The sequence below is a fragment of the Anopheles cruzii genome, chromosome 3, assembly GCF_943734635.1.
Source record: "Anopheles cruzii chromosome 3, idAnoCruzAS_RS32_06, whole genome shotgun sequence".
NCBI classification, from domain to species: domain Eukaryota; kingdom Metazoa; phylum Arthropoda; class Insecta; order Diptera; family Culicidae; genus Anopheles; species Anopheles cruzii.
The window spans coordinates 26,304,947-26,322,761 of NC_069145.1; the positions used below are offsets into that span (position 1 = coordinate 26,304,947).

The window sequence follows — 17,815 nt, forward strand, 5'->3', positions numbered from 1 at the left end:
CTGTTATCCGAACGATGGGGGGAATCGGTTACGGATCAACCATTTAGTATCCATCACCGCCTCGCCTCGAACGTGTGCTTCTGGCCTTTTCCGACTGATCCAGTTCGATCACGTAGGCTATTTCCCATCTTGCCCGGGCAATGGAGAAGGAAAAACACACTACGCGCTCTGACTAAGCAACAGGTTGTGGACATCCAAGCATATTGTTATACAATTGTATAAACGCAAAGGTTGAGAAACATTAAAATTGGTTTGAATTTCGAAGGATGGCTTTTTTGAAGAACTTTGGAACTGTGTCATATTTGTTTTTTTTTGTTATTTTGCAATAATTTCTTCGTACACGGCGGTATTAGATTATTCCACTGACGGCGTAAACGTCCGCTAAAGCGGGTACAGGTCTACAGTATCAAATCCTTAAACCTCTATTCTTGCCAACAACTGCCCAATCATGCCTGCTTCGGGGTTAAATGTGCATCTATCGAGGTATTAGATTACCACCGAGTTCAACACTTATACGGGAGGTTGTAAAGGGGGTTTTGCGAATTTTTTTTTTATCATCTCTACAGAGATCGCCGTGATCCCCACAGAGAATGCTGAGAAAGGAGAGGGCGAAATGGTCGTCTGTGGCGCGTCACAAGCAGTAAAGATCACCGCAACCTGTTCCGCCGGCTATGACGTAGGAAGGTGGCTGCTGTTAATGGCAGTGTAAGAACCATTCCCTGGACTGAATGTGAAACGGTGACCCACCCCTACTGGCAAACCATATATAAGACTCCCGATTAGCAAGTTCTAGGTTCATTCTGCCTTTCGCACAGTTAGCGCTCACTGAAACCTATATTCAGTGCTTCTTCTACAGTTTGTGATATCGGCCAGTAACGTGCTCCTTTCCTATCTTGTTTAGTTCCGGATTTGATCGCAATAGTTCTATTTGCTTCCAAAATGAGTGCTGTGTTTCTAAGCGTTACTTTAATTGCCCTCGTTTCACTGGGAAACGCAGTAAAATTGCGTACGTATTCATCACAGTTGCTTTTAAAGAAATCATTTTGCAGTGCAGTAGTTAGAAAAAGTTTTTTAAACAAAAATTTATAGACTACGGCTGGTCAAGTTATTACACTCGTGTGAATGTTTGATAGTAGAGCATCCGTTCCAAATATCCGAATGAAAGTAAAAACCCTTTTCTTTTCCATCAGACGAACTCGGTCACAAAAATTTGCCAAATTGTAATCATAGAACCGTTAGCTGAAGTGAGCTTCAAAATAGAAACTCAACGTGGTTAGCAATAGTAAACTTAAAAAAAAATCTGCCAGGCCAATGACCGCTCTCGACCAATTATTAGGTTTATCACCTGCCCGTCAATCCACGCCTGAAAACGATAGTGGTTGTAATGCGGATGCTGATCTTGACCTTCTTTACGAAACCGGATTGGGGGATCCTCTTCCGGAACGCGAACTTGTGCTTGAGACGAAAAGTGTGTCAACGATAAAATTAACACCATAACCGAACAGTTCTTTTTCCATCGTCTTCACTTGTGCTTGCTCAGCCACTAAAGGCAGAAACAATGATTCTTTGAGAAAAAACCCAAACTACTCAGTATTAATATTTTAATCATTTACCTTTAAAGCTACTGCATTCACGAGATGCAATCCGGCTGATGAGCAGTGCATAATACAAGCCATAAGCAACACGTTCCAAAAGTATACAGCAGGGCTACCACAGTTGGGACTAGCTTCTCTGGATCCGCTGCGCATCGACGAAATGGACATAGTGCAGGGTGAAGGTCCTGTAAATATTGTGCTTAACTTCAAAAATGTTGATATCGTCGGATTTAAGGATGTTATCGTCAAAAAGGCTAAGTATGAAGCACCAGCTGGATAGAAGAATACTATCGATAGTTTAATGATACATTTTATTGCAGAGGGTTTACAGCAAATCCGAACATAATGGAGATCAGTTTAGAAGTGCCTCTAGCATCACTCGTAGGCGACTATAAAATAAAGGGCAAAGTGCTCATACTACCCATCCAGGGCGAAGGCGTTAGCAACTTGACCATGGGTAAATTTGCAGACCTGTGAATTCGGAAAATGGTTGAAAAACTAGGTTAACCGTTGTCGACTTTCTTTTCGTTGCTAGCAAATTGCAACTTTGTCATGAAGTGGAATGGAGGCCTCCAGAAACGATCCGATGGAAAAGAGTACTATCAAATGAACAAAATCAAGGCCACGCTTGATACTACACGCTTCTACACAGAACTCACGAATTTGTTCAACGGAGATAAGGCACTAGGCGACAATATGAACATGTTCCTGAATGAAAACTGGCAGGACATCCTGAAGGAACTGAAGCCCTCCATCATTGCCTCCTTTGCCAAAGTATTCCGAGCGATTATAACCAATGTTTTTGAAAATGTTCCTTACAATGAACTCTTTTTACCATGAATAAGTGAAACGTACTTACAGAGAACTAATCTTTTATAAACCAAAAAACTGTTAACTGTTTGTTGTTTGGTGGCACTAATCGTTCTAAAGCGTGTACATCCTGGGTAAGGCAGATTGAAACTAAATTTGGGACAAAATATTCCCATCTGCATGAACGACTGAGTGCCATGGTAACGTATTAATTAGATTGCAAATAAACTCTCGAAATAAGTAGGCAACATGTGTGTTTTTTGGGAAATTGTGAAACGAAATGAGAATAAAGGGTAAAAACGGAAAATGTATGAGAGTCACCCTGTAGCTACCCAACTAGCCGCCGATCGCCGCTCTCGTTAGTGAGCCGCCGCAGTGGGTCTGTCAAACGGGCCTGTCAGTTGGCGAGGTCTTTTGACAGCTCCCGATTTGCAGTGAACGGGTTGCTGTTGGTGCCGCTGTTGTTCTGCAATGCAACGTTTTGGGAAGCTATGAAGTGCAAGCAAAATCGTACATTAATGCGAATTTCTTTGGTCATTTTCATAGTTTCGCGCTTTGTATGCGCGTCGTCAACGCAAGAAAGCAACGAGGACGAAACCCTCATTGAAGGTAGGCAGCAGTTGTTGGAGCAATTCGAGCGACTCGCGAATGCGGCACGTCGTAGGTGCCCGAGAAGCAAACCGCAGCGACCGGCCGAAAACGGACCGAAATACCAAGAAATCTGACTGACGATGCCGTTTAACTTCTTGCAGACTTTTTCGTGTGCCGTACCTGTGGAAGTGATATTAGTGTAGCTAACCTGCTTTTCGACAAGTACAGCCCACTAGCCCTTAGCGCCACCAACCACACGCTAACGGAGGGCAGATCCGTTCTGATCCAAGAAGTCCAGAACTCACGCGGCTTTCGCTACACAATCTTTCTCGTCAAGCAAGCTTCCTGCCAAAAAATAACAGCGGTACGTTGCGCTTCGCTTACGTGTACCGTCCGGCACATCCGGTAATCAATCAGAGGTAGTTTTAATAGTATTTGTTAATCTCTCCCCATTCAGCAACGCTGGATTCTTAAATCAAGCTGGTTTCCCGGATATGCGTGGAAGTTTTGCATGTGCCCCAAGTGTCGGATGCTAGTCGGGTTTATGTTCGAACCAATCGACAGTGCCACCATTGAACAAAATTTCCCATCCGACGAAGGCTTTTACGTTCTCATCTATCACAGCATCATCACAGAAGGATGTGAGTTCTAATTGCACGATGCTTGCACAATGTTTGCACTGTAATTGATGTTTATTTATCTTTCTCCATTTGCTTAGACGTCAATTCTTTGCTTATGAAAGAAAAAGTATTACGGGAAAACTAAAAACGCCTACATTACTGCCCGCTAGCCTGAGCAACCATGGTGGATCCGAAACGGCACATCAATAAACTTTCCGCCGAGGAGCAAGCCTTCCTCGATGAGTGTGAGAATGAGTTTACGAACCGATTTACAGACCTAGATGAGACGTTCATGGATTACTGTAAGCGACCAACCGAACCTCCGCCAGTAGTTACTGAATGGAACAATCGTCGAGGCGGAGGCGGCCATTGGCGTCGCGGAGGCGGACGCGACCATAGAGGCGATCGGACGTTCAACGACAGGGGAAGAGGAAGATATGACTCTTATTCGCGCTATACAGATACGAGAGAAGGGTATCAAAGACATAGGTCGAAGCCCTACGATTATCCTTCGAACCATAGTCCTAACAATCGGTACGGTCGAGATTGCACTAAGACATCGTCTTCGAATTACAGATCCCATGACCGGACTGATGATCGCGGTAGCAACCGTTGATATTATCTATCAACTCGTTGCTCGTAATAGCGCCATTGATTTCCAAGGCAGCGGCGCGCGTGATCGGCGGAACGTATTCGTCTCATGTGTTCGTCCTTTTCAGCAGATTCTTTACAAAATGTAAATAAATATTTGTAAATAAACGCTGAACAAACAACAAACTGAGTTTTAAGTTACGATCTGTACCATGTTGATTATGTTTTTTTTATCATAGAGGAACGGACTGGATAAGTAAGCTCTTAACGCTCACTTCTACTGCACTAACCTTGGAGTGTGTATTCTTACTAAATACATTTCGAGCACCTATAATTCCTACCTAAGACTTAACTCGTCATGCTTTATCTCGTAGATTTAAATTACTAACTCGGCGTTGGCCTGATCGAGATCTAAGCGGTGTTAATTGCGAAGACGTTCGGTATTGCTTCTTGTTAAGCCCAGCCAAATCGTTACCAAGTCTTCGCGCGCAGAAATTCACTTGCCCCGGCGGCAATCGTGCGTTCTCACAGCTCACGATCACGCGTGTCCCACACATCGCACGGCGAGTGCCGTGCACAAATGCAAATGTGTGAGGGACACGGTTAAACAGAGGGCAATCACATATGTGACGAGTGAGTGCTGCCAAAGTGCACGGATGAATATTTCGTTAGTGTTGAGTACGATTCGTTCTGGATCGGTTGACTTATCGATACTTTTCGCCCCGCAGTGCCAGCAGTGAACGGTTGGCTTTGGTCCGGGTTTGATGATAATTGTCGGAAAGTCATCGGCAAAGCGCGTCGTTTGAATGTTTGAACGTACCGGAGTGGCGTTAGCTGGCTGGATAATCGCTTTATTGGGTTCGCAGAAATTGTGATGCATATTCGATAAGGTTTGGCATGCACGTGTGTGGGTAAGCAGAGCGCGTTGTGAAGGGTTTTCGGACTATGCGTTACACCAGAACGGTGAGAGTGAACCAGTTCAGAACGATGGAAGTTCTGCGCATGCCCGCAAAGATCTGCACTGCTTCAGTGGCTGCTTGTGGTGAGGATCTTAAGAACAATCGGTGCCGGATTGGGATGGTTCCTCAAAGCCTATAAGGTTGCCCGCCAAGACTGTGGCGATCAAGTGTGTGACGGGACGGGACCTGTAGTGAGTGAGTGTGAAGAAAATAATGGTCATTTCTGGGCTGGCGCTCTCACGGTGTTCACGATTCGTGACGATCGCTACACCATCTCATCGCGCACACACACAGCGTTACTTGATTCTACTCACACATTCCAGGGTGATCGGGGTTCGTTCGTCCCGTAAACGATGGACGGGATTCGAAGCGTTCAGTCTTTCCCGTATCCATTTTCCTGTTGGATTGCATTTAACGATGATGTATTTACTAGCCTAACGGATCGTACCACTACACGCGGTATTGGCAGTTGTATTTGGTAGTGGAGCGTGTGTGTGCGCCATGCGCCTATCGATCACTGGCCGTTTCATGTAACTCGATACACTGCTGGCTGCGGAAGTGTGTGTAAACGCTTTGCTGCTGGTAGTGTCAGGAGTGCGCTTGAAGCGTTCCGCAGTAGTGTAGTTTCTGGCTTCTGGTTCGGTAGTCGTGTTCGCATTGATTGGCACACGTTTCGGCAGTGATCGCTTGTGAGACTCGCTGGCGACCAAAGCGCCGGGCAATCCTTTGCCAGGCGCTTGCCTTCTGGTATTGTTGTAACTGAGTGAGAGCATTTTTTCACACAGTGTCGTTCTAGTGTTGTTGGGTGGACCAAAAACATCACACAATCGCAGACCCACTAAAGGATGCAACATGACGCTTACATCGGGAATCCTTTTGTTCCAGTTTCTGCAGCGAATCATAGCGAAGTGACCGTTACAAAATTCTTTGTTTGCTCTGTACGTCGTTACGTTTCCGGTTGTGGCTTTGGAAGCAGTCCGTTACCATTTGTATACTTTGTTTGCGATTTGCGAAGCGTTGCAAATGTTACAACCACGTTTAGCTTGTTGTGATCAGTACCATGTGCAGTGCCAGTGACGTATTGACTATTGGAGATGTTCCAGCAACGGATTTTATCAATCAGAAAGCGACCAATTGATCCATAACCCAGCTGACAATGTAGCGTGTGGGATAAGGTTTGCTCAGAGTAGCATGACAAAAAAAGATTTTATGAAAACTACGATAAAAATGAAAAAATTGAAACATCAAATGATTGAGTTTGATGATTGAAAGTGAAGATCAGTGTTATCGGAGACGTTCACGTGACAAACGTAAAATGTATCCAAATTCTACGATCTAGCCTTATCAGCTCGCCGAATGGCATTATCTCTGCGGGTGGCGGCCAAATTGTTACATTTTCAGGACTAATCGCCACGGGCCAGGTTGTGCCGGGTCTTCCCGCGCCCGGCGCACAGTTATGAGCAACCTATCTTCAAACGTATGTTTTGATGCATTATCGGTGCTGAATAATGTACATCTCGTGGAAAATGGTAAGCTGGGTTTGTTTATTTATTTTGTTTCTTTTCACCTTTTTGTATGCCTCTTCTGTTTTGGGGAGGTTATTTTGCATGGTCTGCCTTTGACTCGTGTTGGTTATCGCTTACACACATACCAGCCACATAGATAAGAATCTCTATTATTATCGCGTAACCTCGGGTAATCTCATAATCCACGGCAATTAATGCTAATTACTACACCGAGGCACTTACAGTAAATTGATATTCGTAATTTAAACCACTTCATAGGGAGCCGAAATGTTCAACAATTTCTTACGCAAAGAACGTTTAGTTCGTGAATTTACGGAATTATTCCGTAATTTTCTCACCATAACCTTGATTATTTTACCAATGTTTTGCCGTGGCCATTTCTCATTGAGCCTTTTACCTCAAAAATATATTCATTATTTGCCAGAATTTTTGTCCGCTGTTGAACGAACAATACACGATCGGCAATCACCATACGGCACTTCTTTTCATGGTAATTTTCATTAGTAAATGTTACTTCGCTCCTCTTCGACGATCCTACGGAATCCTACAACGGTGTCTACACGTATACGTGTTCACGTTCGGTCGCTTTTCTAATACCCCGTTCGAATGTGTTTGGGAAATTGGTTCCGATTTTTCCTCAGTCGATTGCGCAGCCTAAGCGTGTCACACACATTATGAAAGCGGTTAATGTTTTTCTTTCGTCATTCTTAACCCTTGAGTGAAGGGCATTAACAAATAAAAAATGGAAACACAAGTTTTACTAAATCACCTTACGATCGGGGAATTAGGGTACAACAAAGTTTGTTGTTTAGATTTGTTAAAAAAATGTTTTTAAAAATTTGAATAACATTTTATTCGAAATAAAATAAATCATCTGAACGCGAACACTTTATAACTACACTTTCTATGATCGACGATCAATGATCTAAACAACCAAAATTCTGAGGCACTGCTGCACTCTCTTGAATTGAAATACCACTCTATGATGGAATCGCGAGTCCTAAGGGTTCAATGACGGGGCTCGCGTTTGTATGCGTACACGAAGGAAACATGATTTTCGGGAACCCGGCCATGTCACGACGAATCACTGTAATTACGCCCTCCGCTGCCATCCCCCGCACAGCCCGTAAATCGCCAGTCCTAAATGTGGCATGCGACTGCAAACGGCGTGGTATGGGTTAAGTGTGCGCCGCGATGGGCGCACACTCCTCGTCCGTACACGATCTTTTGCACGAGATTTCACGCTCGCAGCATCAATCCGTGAGCAGTGTTCGTGCGATGCTGAGCTCCTTCGTTTCGGGGCCCGTGATCACCGACGTCGTCGTCGTCGTGGTGCCATCCGCATCATCACATCGCTCTCCTAGTCTAGTCACAGTCGCTGGCTGGCCTAGTAGTGGCTCTGCTGCTTAGCTGGCGATCCTCCCAAAAGCCTGGAACCGTGTTCCGGTGCTCCAAGCTCTGTCCCAAGTAGTGCTTCCAACCGCTGGGCGGTTGTTGTTGATTATAGTGTGGCTAGCGGAATCGTTTTAGTCGTTGTTGTTTCACCACGTTTTTTTACCAATTTGCTGATTGAAATCCCTCTTTGCTGCCCCTTTTTATCTGCCTTCTTGCGCCACTCACTGTTTGCCGGACATCAAATAACATCCCTGTGCACCTGTTTGGCACGTGCTCTCTTATTCGACCGATTTTCCGCTGCTCTTGATCCACGCTCCCGGGTGTCGCGTGCCTGCGGAGGAACTGCTACGGCCAACTAACGACGTGTGTTACTCGTCGTCATCCTGCGGTTCTACGCTGCCGAATACCACCGCTCGGATCGGCCCCACGATGATCCTAGTGTGCAGCATCTGCGGGGCCTCGCATTACACCCAGAACTGCCCGGAGAACGCCAAAGGAGACCATGTAAGTATCCCGGGTGTGTCAGTGAAGTGCCCAATGTTGTAGTTTGTACGCTGCGAGAAAACGAGCCAATACGGGGGCCACCTGACAACCACAGTTCTAGCCCAAAAGACAGGATCTTAATTCGGTACCCGCAAGTAACTCTCGATGTAAATCAGTAGAGAAATGTATCCAGCCGTCCCGAAACGTGGCGGTTCTCATCCTCGAATCTGGGCCGGGACATTAGTAACTCCATTTATGGAAGAAATTCGGATCACCATTGAGAACGGCCCACGTTGTCGTGTTTTGCAGAGGCGGCCACTCATTTTCATTCTGTTACCGTCCGGCGCAGTGACTGAACTTCCTCCACTCGGTTCGCGGCCAATGGGGGGTGACCTCCGCTCGGTCTGGAGTGCGTGAAACGGTGCACTTTCGACGGTAAAATTATATAATTTACGCATTTTATAATGTCCATGACAACATGTGCGCAATCCGGTCGCCAGTTGGGCCCCGTCTGCGCAGTGCGCTCTCGCGCTCGGCGCTCCGTCCACAGACAAACGGGGGGCAGCTGCTGTGCAGTCCTGGGTAGCCTAGGCCAAACGCGTAGATGCGGCTAACTGGGTAGGTGACGGGAGGGGGTTGGTTCGAGCACCACCGTTGTATCCGTCTCCCTTTTATGGCCGATTTTTCGTGCAGTCGTGAGCCTTGTGATGGAACCAACGCACAGGAAGTTGTCGGGTCGGTGGGTCGAGAAGGGTTGGACGCGGGGCTATAGTGGGAAGAAAAAAGTCAATATTTTTATCCTGACTATCACGAACACACTCACCACAGCGGACGCGCTACCGAAAGAGATCGAGCGAGAAAGAGAAAGATCGATCGTGCGCACTCGATCGTCGGGATCGTGAGTTGGTAGTAGTGTGATGGTGGAAAATCTTTCCCATACAAGAAGTTAAGAAAAAGGAGAGAAAGCAAGAGAGAGAGCACGATATGGGGAATAAGAAAGAAAGAGAGAGAGAGAGAGAGAGAGAGAGAGAGACAGAGAGACACAGAGAGGAATTTTTACATCTCGCCGAGGAAAACCCGCACATGGAGGAGGAAAACATATTGTTCTGTTTTCGGGCGCGACCACTTTGCAAAAGGTTGGATCGGCGATGGACGATGGGCGATGGGGGGAAGGTGTTTTGTGTGTTATTTTTCACACTCTTTGCGGCTGCCAACACCCACCCACCGGGCCGCCGGCAGCAGTTCCCTTCGCAATCAAGAGGCAACGCAGACTGCCCTTTTCCGTCAGTGTCTAACACGGTCGCTGCCCGTCCCGTTCTGGCGCATCGGTTTTTAATGGCTTCATTTTCCGGCCCGGGTTGTGGAAAATTTGTGTCAGCCAGCCGATGAATCACCGCACGCGCGCCACCACACATGCGGATGGCAGGCAGCTGCTGTTATTTTGTTTTTCATGCGGGCCTCTTTTAGTGCTTCGATCCAGCGAGAAAAGTTGTGAGGGGTGGGGCACAAACATAGATGGTCAAGGAACAGGGTTATTCTAATGCCAGGGGTCTGCCAGTGATCACGCTAATCGGGTTCGGGTCCACAAATTCCAGGTTAAGGATAAGCCGACGCTTAACCTTTCAAGGTCATCGGTGCCGAACGGGTTGCTGATAATGGACACACCGGAGGGCGGCAGCTGCGTAGTGACGTCACAAAAGTTTGCCAAAGGGACCCGCTTCGGGCCGCTGCTCGCGCAGCGCTCCTACGTGCCGGTGAAGAGTATTCCGTTTCCGCTCGTCCTGTTCGCGCCACCCTACTACCACGAGGGCGAGGACGATGAGTACAGTGCAGAGCTGCAGACGCTGTTCAGCAGCGGTCGGAACGTGTATCTGGACACGCGCAACGAAACCAAGTGCAACTGGATGATCCACGTTAGTCTGGCACGGTTTTCGAACGAACAGAACCTCATTTGCTATCAGGTAACCTTGAGGCCGGACAAACGGTTGGTTAAAACGGCTGCTCAACTCAATTTGTGTGTCCTGTGTCCAATTGGTGTTCCTCATCTTTTCTTTCGTCGGTTGTAGGAAAATGACGAAATCTACTACTCGGCAGTGAAGGACATCGAGCTGGGCGACATACTACGAGTGTGGTACTCGCGAAGCTATGCCGCCAAGATCGGAGTGTCGCTGCTCGAGCCGAGTCCGTACGACATTTGCAACAACATACTACGCTCCGTCAGCATGGACTATGGGTTTGCGCTAGAGAAAGCGTCCAGCAACGGTTGTGCGGCCGATGAGTATAACCGATCACCGCCAATGAACGTAACGACGATCGCTGGCGGGCTCTGTGCGGACAGTTGTAGTGCACTATCCTGTGGCACTGGCCGCGATAGAACTCCCAACGCCATTGCAGAGTCCATTATGATTCCACCTGCGTTCGATGATACCTTCTCGTCGATGCCGCACAGTGTTGGTAGTGGTAGTGAGCTTGCGGACATCGACAACAACAACAATAGTAGCAACTTCTGCTCGGCTACCTCCGATTTACTGGCAACCGGACAGCGGTGCAGCGGAGGATCACCGGCATCGACTTCGGGGTACGATAAGGTATCGCTACCGCCCATTGACAGTCTGATGAAAACGACTTCGCCGAAGTACAGCAACACGCCCCTGCACCACCAACAGAACCACATGTTCGATTTGGAGTTACTGGGAACAGGTGCGGCACTGACCGCAGCATCGTCTTCGAACGTGGCTGATTTGATGGACGTTTACTTCAACCATAGCTCCGCGGTTACCCATTCTAGTCAGCATGTGGGGCAACCGCAGCATCATCCCTTAAATCACCACCACCAGGAGCAGCAACATTTGGCGTCGTTCTCTCAACACAGTCAAAACCATAACGATCACCATCATCTTCAGCAACAACAGCAACAACACCTCGGAATGATCTCTATGGCGCCGGAGGATGATCTCCGCCTGGCAAGACAGCTTAGCTCCCATCTCGAACAGCAATCGCCGATCAGCCACATGCATCACCATCATCACCAGCATCATCCGCAGATGGTGGGTTCATCTGCGAACCTGCTCGATTATGCACCGTGTCTTCCGGACGACACGCTGAGTCCGGCTGATTTGATCAACATTTCGCTCGGTGCCAGTGACATCAACATAGCGTTCGAATCGTTCGACGAAGCTACCATCGGAGGAATGGGTGACAACGCGAATGGTCACATGATGTCCTATGATGCGGCTGGCGACGAGCCGGACGGTGTCGCTTTCTGTGACTCCAGCTTTACCCTCATGGCCGCTACCGGAACTAATTGCAGCGACAGTGGTGGCGATGGTGGTGGATTGGAAAAATTGCACAGTCGTTTCTCGTCCTCTTCCGACTCGTTGATCACACTCAATGATGCCGGTAGCGTTGGGGGAGTGACGGCCGTTACACCGACTCCCTCGCTAGTGCCTTCGACACCGGGTGGAAGCGTAGCAGCGGATACAGATACGGAGAAGAAGCACGTGTGCGAGGTTTGTCTGCGAAAGTATATGACCAAGTCGAATCTCGATAAGCACGTGCGCAAGCACAATCTCTTTCTGTGCGTATTCTGCATGAAGCTGTTCCAGCAGGCGGACGAACTAAAGGAGCATGAGTGCAGCGAACGGCGAACCAAAACCGCATACCTGCACTGTCCGAAGTGCTTAAAAGTGCTGTCGAACTCGTGGTCGCTGCAGCGGCACATGAAAATCCACAAGGAGCTTATTCACGATGAACCGTCTATGGTGACGCTGGCGATCGCTGGCGGCACGATAGAGGAGCGGTCAAACGCTGTAATCGAATCTCCGGCGTACGAAGATATTTCCATCACGTCAACAGCAACGGAAGAGGATGTAAAGCCCACGATCGAGCACCGATTAGAGGACCGAGTCGATGGAGTCAATACCATGAAGTTGATCGCCAGTAGCGAGATCAAGCAAGAGATTTTCGATCCCGAACCAGTGCCACCCCAGCAGCAGCAATCGCTGGTGGGTAAAATGTCCATAAAATCGGAACCAGGCGTCCGTAGGGCTGGCTCATCGCCCGGCTCCCCGTTAACACCAGTCGTTTCAGCTTTGCCTAATGCTACCACAGGAACAGCTGCGACAAATACAAGCTCGAGTCAGGATATGATCACCAACGTGCAGGCGCCGAACGGGAAGCAGCTCTACAAATGTATTGTGTGCTCGAAACTGTTTAAAAATCCGAATGCCCTCGAAAAGCATCTGCGCAAAGTGCACACCGTCTACACGGTATCGAACGACTACAAATCGGAGAAGAAGGTGATGAGCCAGCTGAATCAAAAGAAAACATCTCCGATAAAGCCGGCCATTGCGAAGGCGCTGGCTACGAAGTTGTCGCAAAAAAGCAAAAAACAGGAGGAACTAAATGCTGCCGCTGCGGCTGCCGCGGCCGCTGCTACCGCCGCAGCAGCAGCGGCAGGGGGCGCTTCCGGTGCTCCGTCGTCTGTTACTGAACCACAGTCACAACTCGGTAACGATAGTAACTCAAGAACGGTGGCCCAAGATTCGCTGCAACAAAACAAAACGGTCCAGCAAACGTTAAAAGAATCAACACATGCATCACGGTCGCAGAATCCTAAGAAAAAGCACGCCACAGCCAACGGTAGCGAGCTTGGCAGCAATAACTGTCCCGGTAGTGCCACAACTCTTGCAACCACCGAAGGTAACCAGAGGCAACATCCAAATTTGGGAAGCCGAGACAGGAGAGAGCTTCAGATCGCGTCCAATGCCAAAGATCTCACCACGGGTTGCATCACGCCGGCGTCGTCTGTGGCGGCTACTTCAGCCGCTGCCAAATCGCACAGCATCATTATCATCTCAAATCTGGAGCTGACGAACAACAATCTCATCGACACCAGTCACCTGTTCCACGGAGCCACCGGCACTGGAAGCGGGCCTAGCAATAGTGCGCTAGGAAACAAGCTCGATGTGAAAGTATTAAATTCGTCGGACAAATTGCCGAAACTGGTGCCTATTTCAAACCACCACCATCATCCACCAACCGTGGTCAGCATGGGTGGCCCAGCGGGTACGCTGCAGCTGCCTGCTGGAGCCATAATGGTTCCAACCACGGGGACGGTTACCATGGGAAATATGATGAACTCTAATGTACAGGCTGGAAGCGGACAAGGAAGTGGTGCGGCAAGTGCCGTTCCTACAGAGAGTGTGTTTGTATCGTCCGGTGGCAATGCTACTGTGGACGTCGAGGGATGTAGCCTCGTGGTTGAGGATATATCCAGTGCAGGAGCCGGAAGTGTGGGCTCAGTCCCAACGTTGCATGAATCGCAGCTTCTTACGCTATCCTCCATAAAACTGTCCGATTCCAACGATCCGGCGGCCGACGGTGCGGTGGCACTGGAAGATTTGAACTTCGGCTCGGGTCAGCAATCAATCGAAAAGTCGCGTTCGTTGCTTTCTCCGGACGATTTATCTGTAAGTAGCGACGACGATTTCCTATTTTGTATTTCACTAACCGCGGGCCGCTCAAGGACGAGGCTAATCTTACGCAAGAAACGCATCGTTTATGTCTCCCTTCGGCATCAACCGCTTTTCAGTTTGTCTCACACGCTTTTGCCACGCTAATCGCAGATTTATCTTTCTTACGGTTTTACTTTTTGCTCGCCTGTGGCCAACCGCAACAAACCGTGCGTCGGTTTTCCCATTTGCGCGCTCAACAACTGTGCCGCTTTGAAGAACGATCACGATTGCGCTTCGATGATCGCTGAATCTGACCACGCGCAGCTATCACAAACATTTCCATGTGACGAATGTGATCGAGTATTTGCAAAGGTAACGCTCATTAACGCTGTTTCATACTAACAACTATACATACTGTTCAGCTTTCAAACACTAATTATAGCAGAGAAAGGAATACCAATGTGGCTTGGAAATGCATGTCGGTAAATTATGTCGTTTTGTTTGTCAAGACGTTAAGACCCGCTGAAGTTTCTTTCTTTTAGTTCGTTTAGTTTAGCTTATCTTTTAGTTCGTTAACAGTTGCCCTTTTTGCTATGGCACAGTCGTTGCCGCCGTCGTTCGTTTGCTGACAAATTCTTGTATTATTTAATTGGAGTTATTTATTTTTTGGGACTGAAATGTTAATTGTTTCAACGTGTTCTAGAACTATCAACTGAAAAGGCATTTGGAAATTCACGACAGTGTTTACTACACGTGCCCGTATTGCGATCGCGGACCGTTGAAGGCGAAAGCATCACTGCGCAAGCATCTCTACAACGTGCACCCGGAGCGAGCTCCGCCCAAGGAGCAGATCAATAAATTCATCTCCACTCTGGTGGTGACGGATGAGAATGTTCTTCGGGAGCTGGCGATAAAAAATGAGCGAAAAATACGCAACAAAAGCGCCAAACAACAGGCAAAACAGTTACAGCAGCAGCTGCTGCAACAACGACAAAAGCAGGACCAGCAACAGCAAGATCATCACCAAAAGTTGGATACGCTTTGCAACAGTTCGACTTCTGCAAACTTTCTGGCAACCGCGAATGTTGCGGCAACTGGTAACGTTATTATGTACGAAAATGGTTTCCCAAGGTCAGCGTTGATCGGTGAGGAGGGTGAGGACATGCTTTCCTTTAAAACGATATTTCCCAGCGAAGGCAGTATTGGTGAGTCGTCGATCGATCCGATGGACCACACCTCGTTGGAAAACTGCGACCAGAGCAGCACGTGCAGTAGCAGCACCAACTACGTTTCTCTCGCTGGTGGCAGCACGGTCGTGCAGGAAGAGGATAAAAAACGGAAAGCCTCTAATAACCAGGCTCGTTTGGCTCAGTCGCATTATTTATCGTCGGCCCGGAGCGCCCACGCCTGTAGTGGACGAAGCAACAGCATTGATGGCGGGATCATCGTGAGCGAGGGTAAGCGTATGAGGATCGTAAATCCGTCAGTGCCCAGTAGCGCAATGATTCGATCCAACGACACTGGAACTATGGATGTGAGCGGTTCGCGGGAAAACGCCCAGCAACGTTATGGTAGCTGTAGCAGCAGCAGTAGCAGCAATGTAGCAGGAACTCCAGTTACAAACGGCACGGGTGCGCTTCGATATTTGCGCAAAATTCACTCAGTACCAGCACCACCCCCCACATCGGAATTGACTGGCGCTAGTTCGTCTTCTGTTTCGCTAATGCCTTTTAACGGCGGGAACCATAGTCATAATCAGTCATCGCATGGTGTTGGCGTTCCGCTGGTGGACGGAGGAGTTGGTAGTAGTAGCAGTGCACCACAACTTAATCTGGACAGCCTGTTTGGTAACATATCGATCGATAATTACGAGTTCGACGACAACGCTACGATTCAGTCGTTCAGCTTGATTGAGGAGAAATTTAAAACATCGTTCGATCAGATACAGGAGAAGCTCGATGCCGAGCTGCCCTTCGACGAGGAGCAAATCAAGTGGCAGAACAACCTCATGGCGAACGATTCGTCGAGTGAGATCGGTGACAAGATGCTGACCGGCGAAGAAAACATAATGCTTATTTAATGTTGATTACTTACCAGTCTCCCGACGCAGCGGATTTTCCTTACTTTACTTGTTAGATTTAGGAGTTAAATGGAACACTATTGCGTTAGGCGGTGCTCAGATTTTCATCTCTGTTATTAGTTTTACCACATCGATCGTCTGGACTCATTTATGAATAGTAGTAACATTCACCTATTTCACCTATTCCTTTACATTGAAACCCTACCATCGACAGAGTTGAACACAAAGAAATGTTCTCTCCATTTATTTAACTATAGTTTTTATTTATTAATATCAGCATATTTAATCCGACTACGTTTGTGCGGCGTTTGTCAAGGTGAACTGTTAGCTACGACTGCTACTGAACTGTATTTCAATTGCTACCCTTGCCAATCTGAAACGAAACAAATATGGAGCCATTTGAGCAGTTGTAGCCTTGTACGCACATTCATTATTAAACTAATTTATACACGTCGTTATTTATTGATTGCTTTAAAGAGCCATCAAGCTGCGCGAATAGGAATGAGTAGCAGCTATCAGATTGTGTCACTTGAAATGATTCATAATCAACACTCGACAACCCAGAAAGTACGCTAATTTATTTTTAAAACGCAGTGTTTGACCCCTATCGAATGATTCGACGGAAGCATACGAGGGAATTCTATTTGTCACATTTTAGTAAAGCAGTTGTTATCGCCAACGATCTTGTGATTTTCCTGTCTTTTTGTGCAATCGAAAATGGTTTGAACTTAGCGTACACACGCGTTTACGTTTATTTATTAATGGATATTATAGCCCAGTCTGGGATCTTTGAGCAAAAATTACTTCATTGTTTCCTTAAAGAAACCGGGCGCAGTTCAAGGTAAGGGAAGTTCACAGTTGCACTAACGGGCTTATCGGAATCGAAGAGAACTGATGTGTGGATTTGTAGAATCGTAGTCATTTCGATGTGGCGCCTGGGGAAAGTAAAGATGATCGTGGGATCGAGGCACGTCGAACGCTCGGGAGATGGGGCAGGAAATAACGTTAGGTACTCTTACTTTACTTGAATCGATTAAGGCTATGTGCGCTGAGGAAGAGGAACAATATCATGACTGAAACAAAACTTACATGAATAGAATGGACCACTGTGAGCATTCTTTTGAATAAGTTCTTAGCGAAAAGAAGGTAGCTGGCATTCAACGCGAAGTGGCGGTGGTAGTGCTAATGTGTTATAACTTATTATAATTACGTTCTCCCGTTTAACTGTTGTCAGCAGCGATCGGCCACGCTGTGGCGTTGGGTTTTGCTTTAGCAATTTATTTAAAGTTCACTACTAATACCATGGTGCCATTATTATATCGGACGAACTTTTTGCGCTCAAAAATGCCATGAAATATGTTGCCCGCGGAAACACAACTTGAATCTCAGTTTAAAACAAAAGGAATAAGCGAAGCTTTTACTATACACAAGAGTTTGTATGTCATAAGCAAAGTTCAAACCGCCATGGCATCAAGTAACTTGAAACCAAAGGCTCGAAGGAAAGGAAAGGAAAAAAAACCATTGCGCTTAATTTAATTATGTTTTGTGAGCTAAATAAACATGTAAAATATGTTTTTTTCTTTGAATCATCAATCTTTAATGGCATGCGCGTTTTTGGTGTCCTTGCCAAGGACGTTGGTTGGCTCAGACAGCAGCAGCAGTCGTTAATAAATTAATTCAAGATATTAAGTTTTGCATAAATGAAAAAA

The 17,815-nt window shown here is 47.2% G+C and overlaps 3 protein-coding genes across 3 annotated transcripts; all 3 read left to right on the top strand.

Annotated features, from left to right (window-relative positions):
* The first annotated feature begins 817 nt into the window (after window positions 1-817).
* On the top strand, window positions 818-2,646 carry LOC128273080 (protein takeout-like). Its single transcript, XM_053010994.1, has 4 exons — window positions 818-1,006; window positions 1,622-1,853; window positions 1,916-2,052; window positions 2,131-2,646. The coding sequence occupies exons 1-4, from the start codon at window positions 940-942 to the stop codon at window positions 2,433-2,435; spliced, it is 741 nt and encodes a 246-aa protein (XP_052866954.1). The 5' UTR covers window positions 818-939; the 3' UTR covers window positions 2,436-2,646.
* Window positions 2,647-2,845: 199 nt separating this feature from the next.
* LOC128272945 (uncharacterized) lies at window positions 2,846-3,896 on the top strand. Its single transcript, XM_053010833.1, has 4 exons — window positions 2,846-3,014; window positions 3,158-3,360; window positions 3,454-3,637; window positions 3,715-3,896. The coding sequence occupies exons 1-4, from the start codon at window positions 2,897-2,899 to the stop codon at window positions 3,759-3,761; spliced, it is 552 nt and encodes a 183-aa protein (XP_052866793.1). The 5' UTR covers window positions 2,846-2,896; the 3' UTR covers window positions 3,762-3,896.
* A 2,726-nt stretch (window positions 3,897-6,622) lies between these two features.
* LOC128273159 (uncharacterized) lies at window positions 6,623-16,106 on the top strand. Its single transcript, XM_053011083.1, has 6 exons — window positions 6,623-6,695; window positions 8,527-8,591; window positions 10,166-10,531; window positions 10,637-13,945; window positions 14,303-14,398; window positions 14,730-16,106. Exons 1-6 carry the CDS (start codon window positions 6,623-6,625, stop codon window positions 16,104-16,106), a joined length of 5,286 nt encoding a protein of 1,761 aa, XP_052867043.1.
* The last annotated feature ends 1,709 nt before the right edge of the window (window positions 16,107-17,815 follow it).